Source organism: Pogona vitticeps, chromosome 2, assembly GCF_051106095.1.
Source record: "Pogona vitticeps strain Pit_001003342236 chromosome 2, PviZW2.1, whole genome shotgun sequence".
NCBI lineage: Eukaryota > Metazoa > Chordata > Lepidosauria > Squamata > Agamidae > Pogona > Pogona vitticeps.
This window is the reverse complement of record NC_135784.1, coordinates 228,905,775-228,925,907: the sequence shown is the minus strand read 5'-3', so window position 1 is coordinate 228,925,907 and position 20,133 is coordinate 228,905,775. Positions and strand designations below refer to the sequence as shown.

The window sequence follows — 20,133 nt, the reverse complement described above, 5'->3', positions numbered from 1 at the left end:
AAAATTCATTTAAGCAGGCAAAATGGATATTTATATTGGTAGATATTTTATCTTACTCTAGCCAGACTTTCTGTTCTGACAACAGTATCTCTTATAATAGCTTCCAGCATACCCGATCACGATCAAAAAAACTTAAAACTCCAGAGGACAAGAAGGTATCAACCATAGTGGTTGGTGCAGAAATCACAGCCACTGAAGCAGCTACAGATAGCTTCAAGGTCAAAGAAAAGCCATCAGAAAAAGTAAAGCCAGTAAACACAGGAGTGCCTTCTGGGGAAGAACAAGACACAAGCAGGATGCAGATAGATCAGAATTTATTGGATAACAAAAAGGTCTCAGGTGAGATGAATGATATTTATTTCCCAAAGATTTCACAGGCAGTTCATGTTGTGATGCCATAAATCTGCAAGTGAGAAGCTACATTCTGTGTTGCTCCATAACACCTCTGAGATAGTTGAAGTGCTATTACACAGACACTGAGATTTAAAGAGTTCTAAAATTGGTACGTACCAGTTGTCTGCTAATATGTGTCAGTACTAAAAATTGCTAGAGTTGTAATAGCTGTACTAAAATAGGTAGAGCTGGTGCCCAGACAACGTCCGGCGATCTCTTTCTGAGCATGTACCCCTTTACTTTTGTTTTTTTAAGGTTCAAATGTTGGTAACATGGTATTTTAAAAAAGCAATAAACTAAAATATAAAATGATTTTTTAAAACCTGAACTCTTAAAAGAACTATCAAGCCATCCAAACTTTACATCGATCAGTTTCTCAGTTACCATGCAAACATGCTCCTATATAATTCAACTTTTACTTCTATAGTAACTACATCTGTTTGCTTCTTATTGCAAAGAGAGTTCATCTCATTTTATCAAGATTGAAAAGGACAGCATTCTTCCTCAGTTTTTCCCTCCGTCTGCAAAGCTGTTGCAGATTATAATGTCTACGTATATATTTAACATCACACACTAGTATTCTTCCTTTTCCTTCCCGATTGCAGCCACTTGCCATGCTTGCTTTACAAAACGTTCTGCAAGCATTCTTGGAGGATACCGATAGTCTGGATCCATTCCAGTTGGGGTTCAGGCTGCATCATGGGACTGAGACACTTCTGGTCGCCCTGCTAGATGATCTATTATGGGAGGCTGACTGGGGGAGTGTGACCCTGTTGATACTCCTAGACCTTTCAACCACCTTTGGTACTGTCAACCACTATATCCTCCTGGCTCAGTTATCGAGATTGGGATTGGAGGTCTAGCATTATGCTGGTTTCATTCCTTCCTCATGGCTGATGCCATGAGTTCAGCTTGGAGAAGCTATTTTGTCCCCGTGGACACTACAATGTGGTGTTCCCCAGGGGTTGATAATCTCCCCCTTGCTGTTTAACATCTACATGAGGCCACTGGGAGAGGTTATTCGGAGATTTGGAGTTCACAGGAGGAGTCTTGTCTCTAGGATATCTCTGGTAGATCCCATGTGTTATGCATCTGCACTAAGATTTGGCGTTGTAAGAGGCAGAAAGTATCTGTAAACAGTAATTCCCAATGTGTTTTATAGTCCATTCAGTGATTGTGAAGGGTCTATCTTTGTTTGAGAATAACGGCAGCTAGTGAGTACTGGCTCTGACATACGATTTCCATACCTAGGCTGCATACGTTCAGATCATGGCATTTATTTATTTATTTATTTATTTATTTATTTATTTATTTATTTATTTATTTATTTATTTATTTATTTATTCATTTATTTATTTATTTATTTATTTATTTATTTATTTATTTATTCATTCATTTATGAATAAATAAATAAATATTTATTTATTTATTTATTTATTTATTTATTTATGTTTTTTAAGGATGGTTCTCTGGTTCTAGAAATACCCAGTTAATTCCAAAGTTACTTTTTATGAGCATTGTACAAATTTGATGGAAATTGTTCAGGTATGTCATGCCCTACATTTTTGTCCTTCTGAAGAGCTGCTTGATGAGCTGCTAATGCATGATGCAACAAATTCCTTGTTTGATTGGAACAATGATAATGATAACAGCAACATGAGTGGTGAGAAGTAATGACTAATAAAATAATGTTCCTTTAAAACATAGCTGTGACGTTTGCCCCTTTGTGGCCCCTGTTTGTCTCCCCAAAACAGAGGGCTCACGAAGGCAAACCGAAAAAACACCTTTTCACACGCTGCCACCAGTTGATTTCTTTATCAATGTACAGTATCAGTGTTTTCTCTCATCTCTAGCTGTCTCCTCAGCTCTGGCTTTTTCCAATTCTAATTGGGTTTTCATAGCTAGCTCCTCAGCTCTGGCTTTTTCTTTAATTTTTAGTTCCTTCAATTTGATTTCTTGTTCTTTTTCCATTTTTCAAATTCCTGGGAGCTTAGATCCCTTTGTCCCTCTGAGGCAGTCTCATGAGTCTCCTCCTATTCCACTGGAGCTAAAGGATCTCAGTTTCCCTCCATTTCTTGAGATAAAACCTCAGACTCAGGTCTCCCCTTTTGGCTACGTTTGGATGGCATATTTATCTGAGTTACTTAGTGTTGACTGTGTTTATACTGATTTTTAAAAGGACCTGTCTTTCTCCTAATTCCAGTCACTGAAATAGATTTCTATTTCAGGCCTCTGCTTTTTCTTCTATTCCCTCAGATCTGTTCTGACACCTGGCTCATGCTTTTATCCACTAGCACTTCCTTCTCTCAGAACCTTGGATCTTAAGCTAGCCACTAGGCCTCTCAAATCCTCAAATTCCTGTAAAAACAGGAATTGTTTTCTTCAGAGTCATTCCCTATCTTAATCCCCCAGATCTGGATTCAGAAGCCCCACCACTACACTTTTCCCAAAAGCTCTAGCAGGTAACCTATTTCTTCACCACAGACCTCTGTCTAAAAGGTACCCTTGACTCAAAAAAAATTCACTTTAAACTCAGGCTTTACTGGATTGCTTCGTATCCCGCCGTTGGACACCAGTTGTGACGTTTGCCCCTTTGTGGCCCCTGTTTGTCTCCCCAAAACAGAGAGATCACAAAGGCAAACAAAAAAACCCCCACCTTTTCACATGCTGCCACCAGTTGATTTCTTTATCAACATACTTTTCTTGGGAAAGATGAAGGTCCATTCATCACTGTCTTTTGAATAAAACAGGTTTATTGATTACAAATGTTTCTATAATAATTTATAAGTATCTTCTTCAGCTTAATCAATCATCTGTAACAATCTTCTATACTATCTTACAGGTTACTATTCACTCCTCAGACTAATCACTCCTCAGATTTCCCAAACTAACTCCCTCTCTCTCTCCCTTCAAACTCAGACTGTAAACTATAAACTACTCCTCTCTGGCTCCGCCTTTTAACCTCTCTAGTGGCCCCACCTATCAACCACATCAGCATAAAACATGAATAATGCATGACATTTAACATAATAAGGGTGAACGCCACAATAGAATTCAGAGCTCTGGATGCAATAGCACTTTCTTATTCTCCCCCTTGCAAATCTCTTCACTAGTTGAAAAATTTGTTCAGATTGCTGCTTAGTTCCTCTGAGCAGGTTTTGAAAGTTTAATCAGGTACACAGAGAAGGAAGATTCCCTTTGTCCTTCCTCAGAAGCAGTTTTTCAGCAGAATACAGTGCTGAATCCCACCCAAATGTTTGTAACCCCATGGACACACGGTTCCAATATTTCCTTGAAAATCTACATATGTTGTACTGGGAATGGTCCCTGATTTAGCTTGAGAAAAGCTACAGGTTACTATGGACCAAATGCTGCCAGTATTTCAGACCTGCTTTTCTTTGAAATGCATGAATGGTGTGTAACATCAGAAACATTTAATGGATTTTAAATCTAAACATCTTTTTTTTTCCTGGTTAAAAGCTGAAAGTGTGTGCAAAGCAACCTTTGCTATTTCATGATCAAAAACATTTAATACCTGTATTGCCTTCATGCTGAACTTTTCTCTTTTTAGGTCAAAACTCTTCAAGCTCACCTCTTAGTCGTAGTTTACCAGTCGGGAAAATACAATCTCAAAATGAGAAAGGAAACCCTCGGTTTTTGCATTTTTGCTCTCAGGAATCTGCACTGGCTTTACTTTCATCTGCTAGTTGTAATCTGGAAGAAAATTTTAAAACTTCTTCTGAAGCTGAGAGTAAGGAGAAAGAAGAAACCACCAGTGTAACTGCAGAAGAAAATGATAGCAGTGATGCTGAAAGTAGTGAAAATGGCTTGGAACCTGGAGAAATACCACTAGTAAGAAAGGGGAAATGTAAATGAATTGTTTGTTTCTTTAAGCATATTCAGAATTTAAATGTCCCTGGAAATAGTTGCACAATTTCTGACATCATTCCACTATTACTTATAAATATTTTTTTATTTTATTTATTTCAAACTTAGGTTCATAATGTTATTTCCATTTTATTTTATTCCACCCATTCAATAACTTTCTGAATCAAATTTGTTATATACACCTGAAAAAAAAGCCATGTATTTAGCAATAACAACATGATCGTTTAATAAAATCTTCCTGTTAGGAGAGGTTAGCTATTATCCATGAATACATTGTTTTGAATTGATTGGAATCTCATTACTAAGTCACAGGAATTAAATTAATTCATAATAATAGTACTTAGCATTTCATGGACTGCGCACTATTAACTATTTTTATTATAAATTATCTCAGTGACATTTACAGCAACTCTGCAAGGTCAGTCAGCATTATAACCCCATATTGCCGTTGCAAGGTTTTGAAAGGTCAATTGAATGGACCCTCCACGAAGGCCACATAATGAGCTTGTGGTTTAAGTGAGATTTTGAGCTGTTGACTTTGCAGCTCACCATGTTAGCAATCACATTACATGAAACTGTTATTCCTACCATGTTTTGTCCTATAAAACATCCAGTTTTTGACTCTTTGATTGTAAATATTCTTATGAATGTGCCTTGAGAAAGACACAGCATAGCTGTGTCCACAAATTTAGAGGCTGGATTTGTTTTTGGCACCAGTAGAAAGTAGCCTGCAGTGGATTGCCAGATGTTCCTAGGAAAGTCGGAAACATATTTTAGAACTAAGACTAAAGCAGCAGTTACCCTTTACCGACATAAATAGCAAACTCATCATTGTTTCACCAAGAGATGAGATTTAATGGTCCCAAAGCCAGTCCTTCTGTTTTAATACAACATGCAGTGGTTAGATTCTGCACTACAGGTTGTGTTTAATTAATTAGCCTGAGCCTTTTTTATTTTCTTTTTCTTTTTTTCTTTTTGCTATTACTAAGTGGGCTTTCAGATATTTTCCAAAATGTTTGTCTGCTATGTCTCTTACACTTGTACAGAAGCATTTTATAGAGATGCTATTGGATTGGAAAATGCTGCCTCTTTGCCCTTCTGTACAGTTATCTTGCCTTGCTTAATGAAACCACAGCATTCGTTAATCAGAGAAGCAGCTGTACAACATTAGACTAATGATCTTCTAGGTCCATGTCCTACTTTCTTCAATGGCCAATTCTGGCTGTCTCAGGAAACATGTGATGGCTGCAAGTTACTAAAACAGTATCCTGCTCCCTAGCAGGCAGTGTCAGTCTCCTGAATTCCAGGCTTCATAAATACCATAGAATTTTGAATAAAATATTTAAATTGCTAGCTAATGTTCATTGGTATTCATCTACCCTGTATAGTGAACAGCATTCACTATGAACAAATAGGCAAAATCTCAGAAGCTAGAGAAAGTGGTAATGAAGACATTTGCTATAGTTATGGAAATTCTGGCTTTTACTGAATAAAGTTGCACTTAGATTTGGGCTTCATCCTGAAGGAGATCATCCTGAAAATGTGACTAGTAAAAATATTGTTTCAGCTAACATAACAATGAAACAGTGTTTACTGCCCTTGCCTTGACCTGAGAACTGATTTCTCTAATCCTTTACCATTATGAAAGGGCAAGATAGAGCTGGGCATTTCCACACAGATCTCCACCATCTCAGCAGACCCAGAATCTGGGAACCATTTACTACTTTGCTGCATTCTGGTATCTCTGATGTTAAATATAATTCCATTAAAGCTTTCTTTAGAAAATGAAACTCTAAATGAAATTAGGGGTGGGGTGGGAGTTAGACAATATTCAGAACTGTCAGCTTGCATTTTTACTGCTGAGCCTTTTATTTATAAAACAACATTCATCTGCCATTTCTATCATTTTCTCTGGAGGACTAGATTTCATTGACATTTTAAGCTTTTGAGGATATTTACTGTTTTCTAGTCATTTTAATACTGTCGTCCTTACCACCCCCACCTTAATCCCACCTAAATAACCAAGGTGTCAAAATGCCAGTGACCAATTGCCATCTTCATAATAAAAGATGTATAAGTTAAGTATTATGAAACCAAGCATTAACTAGATAACGGAATTTGTATGCTCTTGCTTCCCTCTTTTAGCATACCATGCCCACATGAGTATCCTCCTAGAACAGAAGCCACCACTTCTGGGCATTTTTGGTCTATCTTAAACTAAACATATGTTGTTTCCTTAGGTGACAGAAGGAGAAAGAATGAAAACATCAAAAAGCTGGCGTCATCCACTAAGTACGCCTCCTGCCAGATCACCTATGACCGTAGTTAAACAGCAGGCAATAAGTGATGAAGGTAAGCATGCTTTAAAAATCACTGAAAGAAGTATTAATGTTAATGTATTAATGTTACTCCATATGCTTTTAACTCTTGCACAGTGCTAAAGATGAAAGGATTGTATGCTAAAAACAAAGCTGTTGCAGAATTAGTTGCATTGAAAGATTTCAATGTTTCTTGAACACCTGTAATCTTTTGAGTGCTTTTCCACCTTTATTTTCTTGTAAATTCTTCTAAGTGCATGAGAAAGGACTTGTAAAAAACTCATGACAGTATGAAGTCACATAAATATTACAGGGAGGACAAAAACTCATTTGGTAATCAGGTAGTCCTTATTGGATTTCTCAGCAATTTGCTATGGGACAGAATAATAACCCTTGAGCTGCAGAGCTGCAAGAGACCCTATGGACTATTGAGCGCAGTCCCTCTCAAGGAGACACAGTGGGGAATTAAACTCCCAACCTCTAGACCTAAGCTACTGCGCTACCCAGCAGTTCTGTTATACTGTACTGTACTTTATTGGAGGAAGGCAAGCAAAGCCAAACATATCTTCTGAACCAACCAAGAACAAATTTGCTACTTTGTTTTCTTTTATAAATCCCCAGCTGGATCCTGGAAAATACTTGATTTTTTTACTAGATCTTAGTTATCACTCTCATTCCTGAAAGATACTGTGTTTGTCCAAAGGAGAACAAGGAGTAGAAGAAAAACTTATGGCAGTTATTGCTATTAAAGAAGCTGCAAAAGAGTTTGTGCAGCAGTTTTTTTGCAGTATTAGAACAGGTGGAGTTTATATCTGTTCACATAATTTTAATAGTGCAAGAATTTATGCAAGATCAGAAAGTCAGAACTGTTATGTACTGGTATTTTGCAGAACCACTAATAATAATTTTATTAAAACAGAACAAGGAACAGCGTTGGTATCAGGAACAGCGTTGGTATCAAGCTCTGTTCCCTTTTTAATCTTTATTTTTAATACTTACAAAGTATTCAACTGCTCAAGTTGTTTTAATAAAAGAACTTTGCTTACCGGTGGTGGCTGGAGCCAAAGAGAGCAAGAAGCGTTGAGTCTCCCGGAGGAGTTTATCAGCAACACAATGTTTGGAAAGGACTGAGACTCTTTCAAGGAAAATTCAAGGCCGTGCAGGAACTACGCTGCAATACTGTGAGTTGTTTAAATAGACTGGAAGTCGAATATTGGGAGTTGCCTAAGCTATCTGATAAGGAGACATCACAGAAGGCAAGGTAATAAAGAAACCACACTAGGACTTGTACTAAGTTTTGCAGACGGCTCTAACTTTCCTGGTTGCAGCTGTATTTCAACAGCACGGATAAACACCTCCAATGGTCATTACTAGAGCCCAGAAAGCTCGTGCTGGAAGTAACAATGCTCCCAGAAGTAAAAGCCAAAGAGCTATAGTAGACATCTGCGTGCCTTTAACCTCCATCAGCCAACAAGACTTTTCCAGCTCCACTGGGCAAAGGTTCCCAAGGGAATTTGTCTCAAGTACTCCATCTAACTTAGACAATCAAGATTTGAATGTGACCATCAGAGATCCCCAAAGAAATGATGTGGCTGAAGACATCTCTGGCTACTTGATTGGTAATTGGTCAGTGGACCCAGGATTGCAGGAAAGGTCATCAATTCTATCAATGGACCTCCCTAAGAAAAATCCAAATTTATTAAACACCAATCCAAAGAATATATCCACAGAAGAACAAATTGACAAATCTTATGGGCTTGATAATGAAGACATCAAAATTATCTACAATCAGTTGCATGACCAATGCTTCCTATCCGCATAATCAACTCAAAGCATCTTCGATAAGCTACATGCTCTTCATCAAGAAATATTCGACCTGAAAGCAACTCTCCAACTCATAGCTACTCTGATAGAAACGGTAATTCTGACAGCAGCACCCCCCCCCCCGGACATTTCCCAACCCAGACTCAAACTTCCACCAACCAGGTAGTGAGATTCATACACTAGAAACAAGCAAGAACAATCCCTGCCTAACTCAAAAAGATCAGCATCTTATACAGCGGTTGGTGGACATAGAGTTGGCTGCAAATTATGAAAAGGTTCTAGAAACTCAGGCCGAGTGTTGCAACGCAAGTAAAGCTGCTGAGGACCTGAACTCAACCCTCTCAACTGCAGACTTCATAGTAATCGATGAATGGCAAGATGTTGTCCCCGACGTAAATGGCCCACAGTCCTCATTTACAGCCCGTACAGATAGGGACAACATACTGCCGGACAATACCTACCTTCGACTTCCCACGGAAGTAGACTCCAGAACAGAGAAGCCACAGTCTTCAGTCTCACCAACTAACACTGTGAGTCATATTACTATATACAACTGGCCTCTATAGAGGTCCAATAATACATGGAAAACCAACACTGATATAACACAGGATATCTTGGACATTCTGGGTAAAGATTGGGATCCCTTAATGTATATACATTGTTCATGTATATATCCTATAAAGCCTGAAATGTGGAGGGGGAGGGTGCATCTGTCATTTAAAGAAAATGGACATGCTTATCAGTTTTGGAGCCTAATACATAAGTTTGAAGACAAACCAATATCTTTCAAATGGGGAACACATATAACAAACCGTAGGCCCAATTTCAAGTCATCTGCAAAACGAAACTTCCAAAGACCATTCAAAACAGGTGAGAAAAGGCTAAAATGGTCCATTAAAACTGATGACAATATAAGGCAGATGTTGAACAACAATAAACTCCAAGAGTTACGACAACACGCTCTTCTGGGGACCCAGAACATTTGCAAGGTCTACCAGGATATAATTCTTGCACTTAAACCACATCTAACCATTGCGCACCCAGAAAGAACACCTGAAGCTCAATGGTACTGGTTCGACAGGGAATGTAAGATCAAGAAAAAAGAGCTGAGCAGAGCAACAAGACAGGCGAAACTCACTGGCACTGATGAAGCTACAGCTGCCCTGCAACATCTACGGAGAGAATATAAATCTCTACTTAGAGGGAAAAAGAAGGCTTTCTACTCAGAGAACTGGAAATCTTTGAGCCAGGCCCTCATTGAGGGTAATGACATCAAATTCTGGATGCAGATAGAAAGAGGCTTCTCACAGAAAGCCTTTGAGATCACCAACTCCATCATGCCAGAGGTATGGGTCTCCCACTTCAGTCGCATTTTTGGGGGTAATATACATAGAAACATTACTTATGAGACCCCCTCTAATTCCCCTGAATGGCCACCTGTTTCCCCCAAAGAAGTTGGGGACTTGATTCAAACTCTCCGGAATGGCAAGGCGCCTGGTGAAGATATGATCCCCGCTGAGGTCTTTGCTATTGACATTCAGTGGTGGTCTCCCATCCTAGCCAGTTTATTCACCTACATTAATAGTACAGGCAACCTTCCTACAGATTGGCAAACTAGCATTGTTGTGCCAATTTTTAAGAAAGGTGATCCTCTAGATCCTTGTAACTTCAGACCTATCAGTCTTCTCAATGTGGCCTCTAAGCTCTATGCTAGATACCTCCTGAATAGGCTTCTTGACTGGGACAGCAAGCATTCTATCATCTCCGAAGAACAGGCAGGCTTCAGAAAAGGCAGAAGCACAATAGATCAAGCCTTCGTTTTACATCATGTAATTACTAAATACACCAAACTTCCAAACAAATATCTTTATGCTGCCTTTGTGGATTTTTCATCAGCCTTTGACCTGATAGACAGAGAACGCCTATGGTATAAATTGGGAAAAACAAACATTGATAAGAGACTCCTGTGGCTCATACAGCAACTACATAAAGAAAATATGATGCAAGTGCATATAGGCTTACAGGGAGCTCTATCACAACAGATTCCCATTAGCCGAGGGGTGAAACAAGGTTGTATTTTAGCACCTTTTCTCTTCAACTTTTATATAAACAGCCTTATCCCTCAAATGACTTCCCCCACGTTCTTCCCTCCAACCATTGGCTGTAGGAAGATCTCAATACTGCTCTATGCTGATGACCTGGTCTTACTATCTTTGAATAAAATTGGTCTCAAAAGAATGCTGTCCAAATTTGGGCAGCTCTGTAAAGAGGAACGGCTAACAATCAACTACACCAAAACAAAAATTATGGTCTTTGGGAAGACAGCACCTAAGTATAACTGGTCACTGGATGGGCATGCTATCGAGCAGGTACACTCATTTAAATACTTGGGCCTTCAATTCTGTGAGAAACTCTCCTGGAGACAGCATTTAAATGCCACCATCTTACTGAGCACCAGATCATTAGGGCAATTAAAAAGATTTTTCTACAGCAGAGGAGGCCAGCTGGTAAATCCTGCCCTCAAGGTGTTTGTTGTCAAAATTCTAGCACAAATGCCCTACGGGACAGAACTATGGGGAGAGACAGTCAAGCCCAAATTAGAAATCCTGCAGAACAAATTCATGAGGTGGATACTGGGGCTCCCCCCAGGAACCCCCTCGGCTCACCTCAGAGCTGAGCTAGGCCTACCCACAATTGCAGCTAGAATCGATCTGGCCTATCTTAGATATTGGCATAGACTGAACAATCTGGAGGACTCCTCCTTGACAAAGTGCTGCTGGCTAGAACAACTAAAGTCTGGTGGAAGGGCACAACAATGTCACCAAAAATTAAAGGTCCATAACCTTCCGATGGAAAAGTTCCTTAGTTTAAGCTCTCGCGACCTCAGGAACTGGATCTTTGATCTTGACGCTGGTCAGGATAGGGCGGCTATTGTTGGGTCCCGTTTCTCTACCTGGTATCCCCAACTTCAGGTGAATCATGCCAAACCAAATTATTTTGAGTTATTGACTTTTCCCCAGATTCGCAGAGCATTTACAGAACTTAGATTTGGACAGATGGCCTCAGCATATCTCGAAGGGATGTATAAAGGAATCCCAGTTGAGGAACGAAAATGTGTCTTTGGCTGCAACCAGATTGAGGATCTAACTCACTATCTACTGTTCTGCCCTCTCTACAAAAATCCTAGGGAAAGATTTTTGTCACCCATCATTCAGATGTATTTTAACTGTACCACCACTGAAACAGTAGTAGGATTGCTCGCTGATACACAATCGAACATTACATATGCTGTAGCACAATTCGTACTAGCAGCTAAAAATCTGAGGCTTCGATTTGTCAGGGATCATAATGCTACATAAATGCTGAATACAGTGGATTGACGTTCTGTGCTATGACAATATTCTTACACCTGGCTTTATTGGTTTTATTAGTTTTATTGGTTTTATTGGTTTAAATGGTTTTAATTGTTTTAAGGTTATTACCTGTTTTAATTGGATTTTATATGCTATAGTAGTCAGTACGTTGTAAAGGTCTATGGCCAGAAACAATAAAGTTTATATGTATGTAAAACAGAACAAAACAAACCCATGTTATTTATTTTTACCACCTCTCATGCCTCCTTATACTTCCCCTTTGCTCTTAACTGTTTTAGTCACAGTCAGGTTTTTATTAAATTCTTACCATGATAGAAAAAATATGTCAAGAAATCTTTTTGGAGGTAGTGATTTCCCCTTGCTATACTGCTTCCATTCACATTTAATAACTTGAACCTGAGAAATGAGAAACCCTCCAGAACAGTTTTGGGGATGATGGTGGGCTGAAGGAAGAGAAGGAAAATACATTGGGCTACAGTCATGGACTGCTTGGGGAGGAAGGAAACCACCTCCTCTGAAATCTGCTGAGAGGGATGGATGTCCAAGGGGAAATACTTCAGTTTGCCTTAATTTCAGGATCTTTCGGGTGGCTCCTCTTGTTTTGTGGGAGTCTAATGGGTACTGTGACAACCCCAGACCTACTGGGATATGCCACAGTTTCACTAAGCTGCCACCAACCATTCCCTGTAAGGAGTCACACAGACCAGGAATGGATTTTTAAACAAACAAAAGAATAAGGTTTATTTAAATAACACACAGGGAAAATAAAATGATCAAGTGAATAAGATACAGTAACGTGGCTTAGTCTCAATCATACATACACCAGTTTGGTTCACACAGAACACCTTTAAAGAAAGCACAGACCCTGAACCTATCAGTTCTGGCTAACCATACAGACACCTGAACCTATCAGGTTGGTACTGACTGACACACAGTAGTACCCTGTCTGACACACAGACTCCCACACCAGCTTCTTCTCTCAGCTGCTTCTTCAGCTCTCCTAACTCCTCCACACACACTCCACATATATATACAGTACAGCCCCTCCTCCTGATGTCCCGCCTTCCACTCCCCATAGGATGGAACTTTCCCTCCAAACCCATGACAGACAGGTAACATCAGTGCTGTATGTAACACCTCCCCTCTTTATAAGTTGTTTTGTAGGGGGAAAGCTAAAGTGCTTTTCTCCAAAAAACAACCTGGATCCAAAACATACAAAAACAGTTATACAATAACATACAATACCATACTTACTCTAGGATAACCATATCAATTAGGCATCTAAACATTTACCATTTACAATACATCAAGTTACCTTTATTCATACAAACCAGGCATGTTTAATAAACAAGTACATTTAACCTTTTGGTCACCAAAATATATACATAGTCCATGTTTCTTTCGCCGTCTTCATTCTTCAGGTCTTCTTGACAAGGCGTCAGCAACACAGTTCACTGACCCTCTGACCACCTTCACTTCAAAGTCATAGTCTTGCAGGTTTAAAGCCCACCTCATAAGTTTACTATTGTGGGTTTTCATTGTCTTTAACCATTGCAGTGGTGAATGGTCAGTGCACAGAGTAAAATGTCTTCCCCAGATGTAAGGCTTGGCCTTCTGGATCGCGTAGACTATGGCCAGGCACTCCTTTTCCACGGTTGCCAAATGTCTCTCACCTTTCTGGAGTTTCCTACTCAGGTAGGACACTGGATGCTGGTCACCATTCTCATCCTCCTGGCAAAGAACTGCTCCTACCCCGCTGTTAGATGCATCGGTGTAGATGATGAACTCCCGGTCGAAGTCTGGAGCACGCAGCACTGGATAGTTGATGAGGGCCTCCTTCAACCTCTGGAACGCCTCCTCACAGTCGCTGGTCCACGGGATGCGGTCATCAGTCTTCTTCCTCGTCAGATCGGTCAGCGGAGTCGCTATCTCGCTAAACCTCGGGATGAATTTTCTGTAGTAGCCCACCAACCCAAGAAATGATTTGACTTTTTTCTTGGTGTTGGGCCTGGGCCAATCACGAACTGCTTCTATCTTGGCCTCTAGGGGTTTGATCACTCCTCCCCCTACTATGTGACCCAAGTATTTTATTTCTGGGCTACCCAGCTGACACTGGCTCTCTTTGCAGGGCCTGGGCCAAAGCACTCCCTCCCCTGGGTTAAAGTGCCTCTCCCTGCCTTCCTGGTCATCCCAAGCTTTCTTTCTGACCTTTTGAGCTTGCAGGGTCTCTGCTGCTAGCTCTAGGTTTCTCTTTAGGTCATTCCTTAAAGAGTCTATATATGTCACAACATCTTGTGGGTCATCCTGGGTGATCTGCTCCCAATTTTGTTTGATCAAATCAAGTGGCCCTTTCACCCTTCTCCCAAACAAAAGTTCAAACGGACTGAACCCGGTACTGGCTTGTGGCACTGATCGATAAGCAAACAAAAGGGATTGCAGCTTCTGGTCCCAATTGTTTGGATTCTCTGCCAAGTAAGCCCTAATCATGCGCATTAGAGTCCCATTGAACTTCTCCGTTAACCCATTACTTTCAGGGTGATAGGCAGTGGTTTCCTTGTGTTTAATTCCACAGATTTGCCATAACCGTTTCATGAGCTTCGATGTAAACGATGCGCCCAAATCTGTGATTATTTCTGAGGCGAATCCCATCCTGGACATATACCCCACCAAGGCATCTGCCACTGTGTTAGTTTCAATGTTAGACAAGGGAATGGCTTCAGGGTACCTCGTGGCATGGTCCACAATGGTGAGAATGAACCGGTTCCCCCTCTTTGTGGCCTTGGGCAAAGGTCCCACAATATCCACCCCTATACATTTGAACGGAGTGTCAATCACAGGAAAAGGGCACAACTTTGCTTTGGTCCTGTCACGGTTATTCCCCTGCCTCTGACACACATCACATTGTTTACAGAACTCCTTGATCTGCTTCCCTATTTCAGGCCAGTAAAAATTCTGTGTAATTCTCTGTTGTGTTTTGTTCACCCCTAAGTGCGCAGCAAACATGTCAGAGTGCCCCCTTTTTAAGATCATGGGGCGATACTTTTCAGGTACCACTATCTGACTTCTGATCCCATCTCCCCCTTTTGAGATATTCCTCAGGGTCTCTCTATATAAAATTCCCTTTTTCTCACAAAATCTCACTGGGGTTTCAGGTGTTAGCTGGGCGTCTGTCACCTGTTCAAAACACTTTTGGAGAGTGGCGTCTGCCTTTTGCTCTTGGCCAAATCGGCTGTCGGTGGTTAAGGTGTCCACCACAGCTTCGGAACTCCCCTCTGCTTCCGTCTCGGGCTCATCAGTACCCCCCTGAACTGTCCCCGTGGTAGCTTGTGAGCGTGTAATCACTAGCACCCATTTCACATGTTCAGCCAGGTCATTTCCCACGAGCACGGCTGCTGGCAGAGTCGATGAAATCGCTAGCCGCCAAACTCCCCTCCAGCCTTGAAAGTTCACAGGTACCTCAGCTACTGGCAGCGAGATCATCTGTCCCTCAATCCCTGCCACCTTCATGCTCTCATTCGGGATTATATACTCCCTAGGAATAATATCTGGATGGCACAGGGTCACCTGGGAACAAGTATCCCTCAGCCCCCTATACTGATGGTCAAGTATTCCTACGTCCACCCCTGCGGTTTCAAACAACTGAGAATCTGTTCTCACTAGTAAGCAGCGCTTGACCTCCACAAGAGGACCATTTTCCTCAGCCTGATCAGCAGATGTAACTGTTCCAGATTGAGTAGCCATGGCAACAGGCTCCCTCAGTGACAAGGAGCTTTGCTCTTTCTGGACACAGAACACAGCTTTTGGCTTGGTTCCACTCAAATCATGAGGCACATTTCCTTTTAGCTGCTTTAATTTCTCACACTCTGAGATTAGATGGCCCTTTCCTTGACAGAAATAACATTTTCTGCTGTATTTTGAGTCTTTCTCATCTGGTTTTGGTTTTCCCTCCAAAATCTGAGGTCTTTGTTTCGTGTCTGAGGGCTTCCCTTCACCATGGGCCCCTCCCACTTGCTGGTTTCTCCCTGGTCCCTGAGAGTACTTGCTGTAGGTTTCTTTGGGTTTACCTATAGATTTCCCCTCACCTAAGGGCTTTCTTATTTGGGAAATAAAATCTGCGATCTCGGCCGCCTCTGCCACAGATTTCGGTTTCCTTTCCCTCACCTGGAACTTCAGTTCCCCATGCAGGACTGAATAAAACTGTTCCAGCGCTATCAGGTCTTTGAGCTGCTGGAAGGTCTCTGTTCCCTCCTGAGATAGCCATTTCTCTAGCAGCCTCACCAGTTGGGCCCCCACTTGGGTAAAAGTCTGCTCTGGTTTCTTGGTGAGTGACCTGAATCTTTGCCTCAGCTGTTCCGCATTTATCCCATGTCTGGCAAACACCAGTTTTTTAAACTCTGCGAAATCTTTTATCAGTTCCTCTGGCATCTCTGCATAGACTTCTGCCAGGCTGCCACTGATTAAAGATCGCATAATGGTCATCTTCTCAGTTTCCCTTACTGAGAAGTCCACAAACGCTCTTTCCACTAGGGAAAAGAACACCTCAGGGCAATCTCCCTTGTGGTATACAGGGAATTTCTTCAGGTCAGTTTTAGACAATTGGCCCACCTCAGAATCTCTATTGTTATTATTGTTCTGATTCATCAGTTCCAATTTTCTTAACTCAAACGCCATTTTCTCTCTCTGCAATTCCAATTCAAATTGTCTTTGCCTTTCCCTTTCCTCCCTTCTTTCTCTCTCTAATCTTTCCTCCATTTCCCTCACCCTCAGTTCATGCTGTTGGGCTATGAGCATTTTCCTGAGTTCTGGGTTCTGTTCTCCCGTGCTCTCATCCTGCACTGAGCCAAATTCATCCTCAGAACCTTGGTCCACCTGGGGTTCCCTCGCTTCACCCATTTCTGCCATTTGGCTTCGAGTCAAGGGCATAATCCCCCCCCCCCAGAACAGGCTCCTTTCAAAAGTCAAGCCTCAAAATAAAGCGACCACTTTTTTTTTCTTTTGCCTCAGAACCAGCCTTCTATAGATTGCTGCTGTTCTTCAGCACTAACTTGCAACTGTTGCCAGCCAGAGTCTACCCCCCTCTGCTAGGCCTCTCAGCAGACAGGCTAGATCACTGCTATTTCACACAGCTTTGCCTCAGCTTTTTTCCCGCCAAAACAGGTTGCCTCAGAGCTCCCTAATCTAGTCCCCAATCTGAGGTGGCACGTTCTTCCACTAGCATACCTCCCCATGAGGTAAGCCTAGAAGATTACCTACGTGCTCTCAGATTTTCCCTGACTAGACCCCCCTTGCTCTGGGCACACTTGCCAAGGCTTTGCTGGACCACTGGACAACTGGACCAGTCGTATCCCACACGCTGGACACCAATCAATGTGACAACCCCAGACCTACTGGGATATGCCACAGTTTCACTAAGCTGCCACCAACCATTCCCTGTAAGGAGTCACACAGACCAGGAATGGATTTTTAAACAAACAAAAGAATAAGGTTTATTTAAATAACACACAGGGAAAATAAAATGATCAAGTGAATAAGATACAGTAACGTGGCTTAGTCTCAATCATACATACACCAGTTTGGTTCACACAGAACACCTTTAAAGAAAGCACAGACCCTGAACCTATCAGTTCTGGCTAACCATACAGACACCTGAACCTATCAGGTTGGTACTGACTGACACACAGTAGTACCCTGTCTGACACACAGACTCCCACACCAGCTTCTTCTCTCAGCTGCTTCTTCAGCTCTCCTAACTCCTCCACACACACTCCACATATATATACAGTACAGCCCCTCCTCCTGATGTCCCGCCTTCCACTCCCCATAGGATGGAACTTTCCCTCCAAACCCATGACAGACAGGTAACATCAGTGCTGTATGTAACAGGTACAAGAAAACACTGACTTTGTTTTGGTTTTCCTTTTCATGTGCTAGAACAATTGTTGTGCCTTATAAAAATTTCAGACTACTACAAAAAAGTAAGGGCAATGTAATAGACATTCAGACAACCCTGAGAAACAAAAATCATACAATAAGTGAGTTGGTAGAGGCCTATAAGGGCAACCCTCTGCTCAATGCAGGAATCTTAGTCAAAGCAGATCTGCCACATGGTAGTCTAAATTCCTCTTGAATGCCTCCAGCTTTGGAGCACTCACCACCTCTTGAGGCAATTGGTTCCATTGTCAAACCATTGTCAAAAGGAGACTTTTCCTGATATTCAGACTAAATCTGACTTCCTGTAGTTTGAGCCCATTATTATGTGTCCTGCACTCTGGGATGATCAAAAATAGATCCTGCCCATCCTCTGTACCACTAATGTTCAAGTATTTGAAAAGTGTTATTATATCTCCCTCCAATCTTCTTTTCAAAAAGCTAAACATGCCCAGTTCTGTCAGTCTTTCCTCATAGGGCTTAGTTCATATCAGACCTGTGTCATATCAGACCTATGTAGTAGGCTCTTTGTATCAGCATATTCATCAGCAGCATGCAATATCACATCACATCCTCAATAGGAAGATTAAATAAATCAAAATCATAATCACTGCCATCACTGGCAGGAAACTGTCTATTATTCATTATCAGTATCACACAATCATCAGAGTATCAAGTAACCTTTTGGATGCATGACAGGATGCAGCAAGTTAGCCTAAGAATTCGGTGAGGAGAAGGCACAGAGTTTTACTGTCTAATGTTATGCACAACCTTGCCATCAAGGCAAACAAGCTCTTCTTCCCTTCATCTGCCTTTGGGTTTGGCTGGCTAGCTTCATGGAAGCAGTCTACCCTGCTACCCAGTCTGGCCATACCCTGGTATCATCATGGGCAACATTCTCTCTAATTTTCAGCCCCACTTGGTGGGCCTCTGCCCCTTATGCACTTGACTTTGCCTGCATTTGAAATTCCTCCCCCACACAGGGTTCCATCATGACTGGAACCAAAGGTGCTGAATATGATCACTCTCAGTGCATGGAGGAGCAGGAGCCCTGTGTGGAAGGGATACAGAATCCTAGAGGGAACCTTGATCATGAGCGTTCATCCCTTTCATGCACACAGAGTCATCCTTAGCAACAACACAAGAAGACCCACCCAATATCTGACCTCACCACACAGATACAAAGTTGGAGTGTACTCTCTCTCTCTCTCTCTCTCTCTTAAACACCGATTTCCATGCCCTGTAAAATCAGGAACTAGCTCCTTCCTGTTCCCATCCCAACTATTTTCTGTGGGCCTTCTCTGACATTTTCAAACTCGCACAGTTTCATCCTGCCAGCTCCATGCCTTCATCTGCCATCAGGGCAAGCAACCACAATATACTTTCAATGTGTGTGTCAGCTGGTTAGTGGGATTGTTTAAAAACATATCTCTGGGACGAGGGAGCAGTGGAATCTACAATGGGTCCTTTTTGTGGTTAGTTTTGTCTTTTAAAGCAAGGCAAAACTACTAACTTCTGTCTACATCTAGGTAAATAAGTCTTTAAAAAACTAGAGAAAGGAAGGAAGCAATGGTGGAGTGGATTGTGGAAACTACATTATTATTATTCATCCAGTGCTAGACCTTTTCCTGTTTAGTTTTGTGTCATATTGTGAGGCAGGGGTCAGAATACCTTCATTTTTTTTCTAGGTAGGGAAATCTTTTCATTTTTTCTGTAATAGAGACATTGTTCATCCCCACACACCCCAGTAATGCACTGTCAGCAAAGTCTGTAAGATCCTAGATTACAGCTTCTTTAAATCTGTCAAAAAATTTCAGTCATCATATTAAAATGAAAATAATTCTAAAGGCAGGACCTTTACAATTAATACTCATGGTGCAACCCTATGTCCACTTATATAAGGTTGGAATTAGTGGATGTAACTGTGTGTAAATCAAGAATTATAGCCTTAAGACAGAAAGTATATGCAGGACTAGCATGTAAGTTTTTAATGGCTATAATTCTCCTTTATTTCAGCGACATCCTCCTGTTGACGACAGTTTATTGAAGGCCAATAACAAATAAATACAAAGGCAAATATACGTTAACATAGAAGTTGTCAACACAGAGTTGTTTCCTTTTTTTCTGGGGCATTCCTGAGGTGATTGTTGTTTGTTTTGTTGCTGCTGTTGGTGTTGCTGGTCTGGACTATTTTGAATAGATCATGCCAGTAGTTGTGTCCAGATGTGTTCTGGCAGTTGTTGCTAGATGTACTAGCATGTACTGATATACTCTGTCAACACATTTTGTGAATTGTTTCCTTATACTTTGCCCTGGCCCTGATTCCCTATCTTTTTTCTATCTTCTGTGCCCTAACTCTGCACAGTTCACACTCCCCCCTTGCCTCACCTGCTTACCATCCGTCTATA

The 20,133-nt window shown here is 41.3% G+C and overlaps 1 protein-coding gene across 22 annotated transcripts in view; it reads left to right on the top strand.

Moving 5' to 3' along the window:
- The window catches only part of KDM4C (lysine demethylase 4C), a 345,084-nt gene that overhangs the window by 165,210 nt on the left and 159,741 nt on the right, over positions 1-20,133 (top strand). For 20 of the 22 annotated variants that reach the window (XR_013541488.1, XR_013541487.1, XR_013541491.1 and 17 more), the window contains 3 exons: positions 101-339; positions 3,965-4,245; positions 6,522-6,633. Coding sequence is in view for 16 of the 22 variants with exons in the window: in XM_072992136.2 (XP_072848237.2) it covers positions 101-339; positions 3,965-4,245; positions 6,522-6,633 (632 nt within the window). In the remaining 6 variants the exon portion in view is untranslated. Of the gene's footprint in view, positions 1-100; positions 340-3,964; positions 4,262-6,521; positions 6,634-20,133 lie in introns of all 22 variants that reach the window. The other 2 variants (XR_013541486.1, XR_013541489.1) reach the window with 1 other exon arrangement.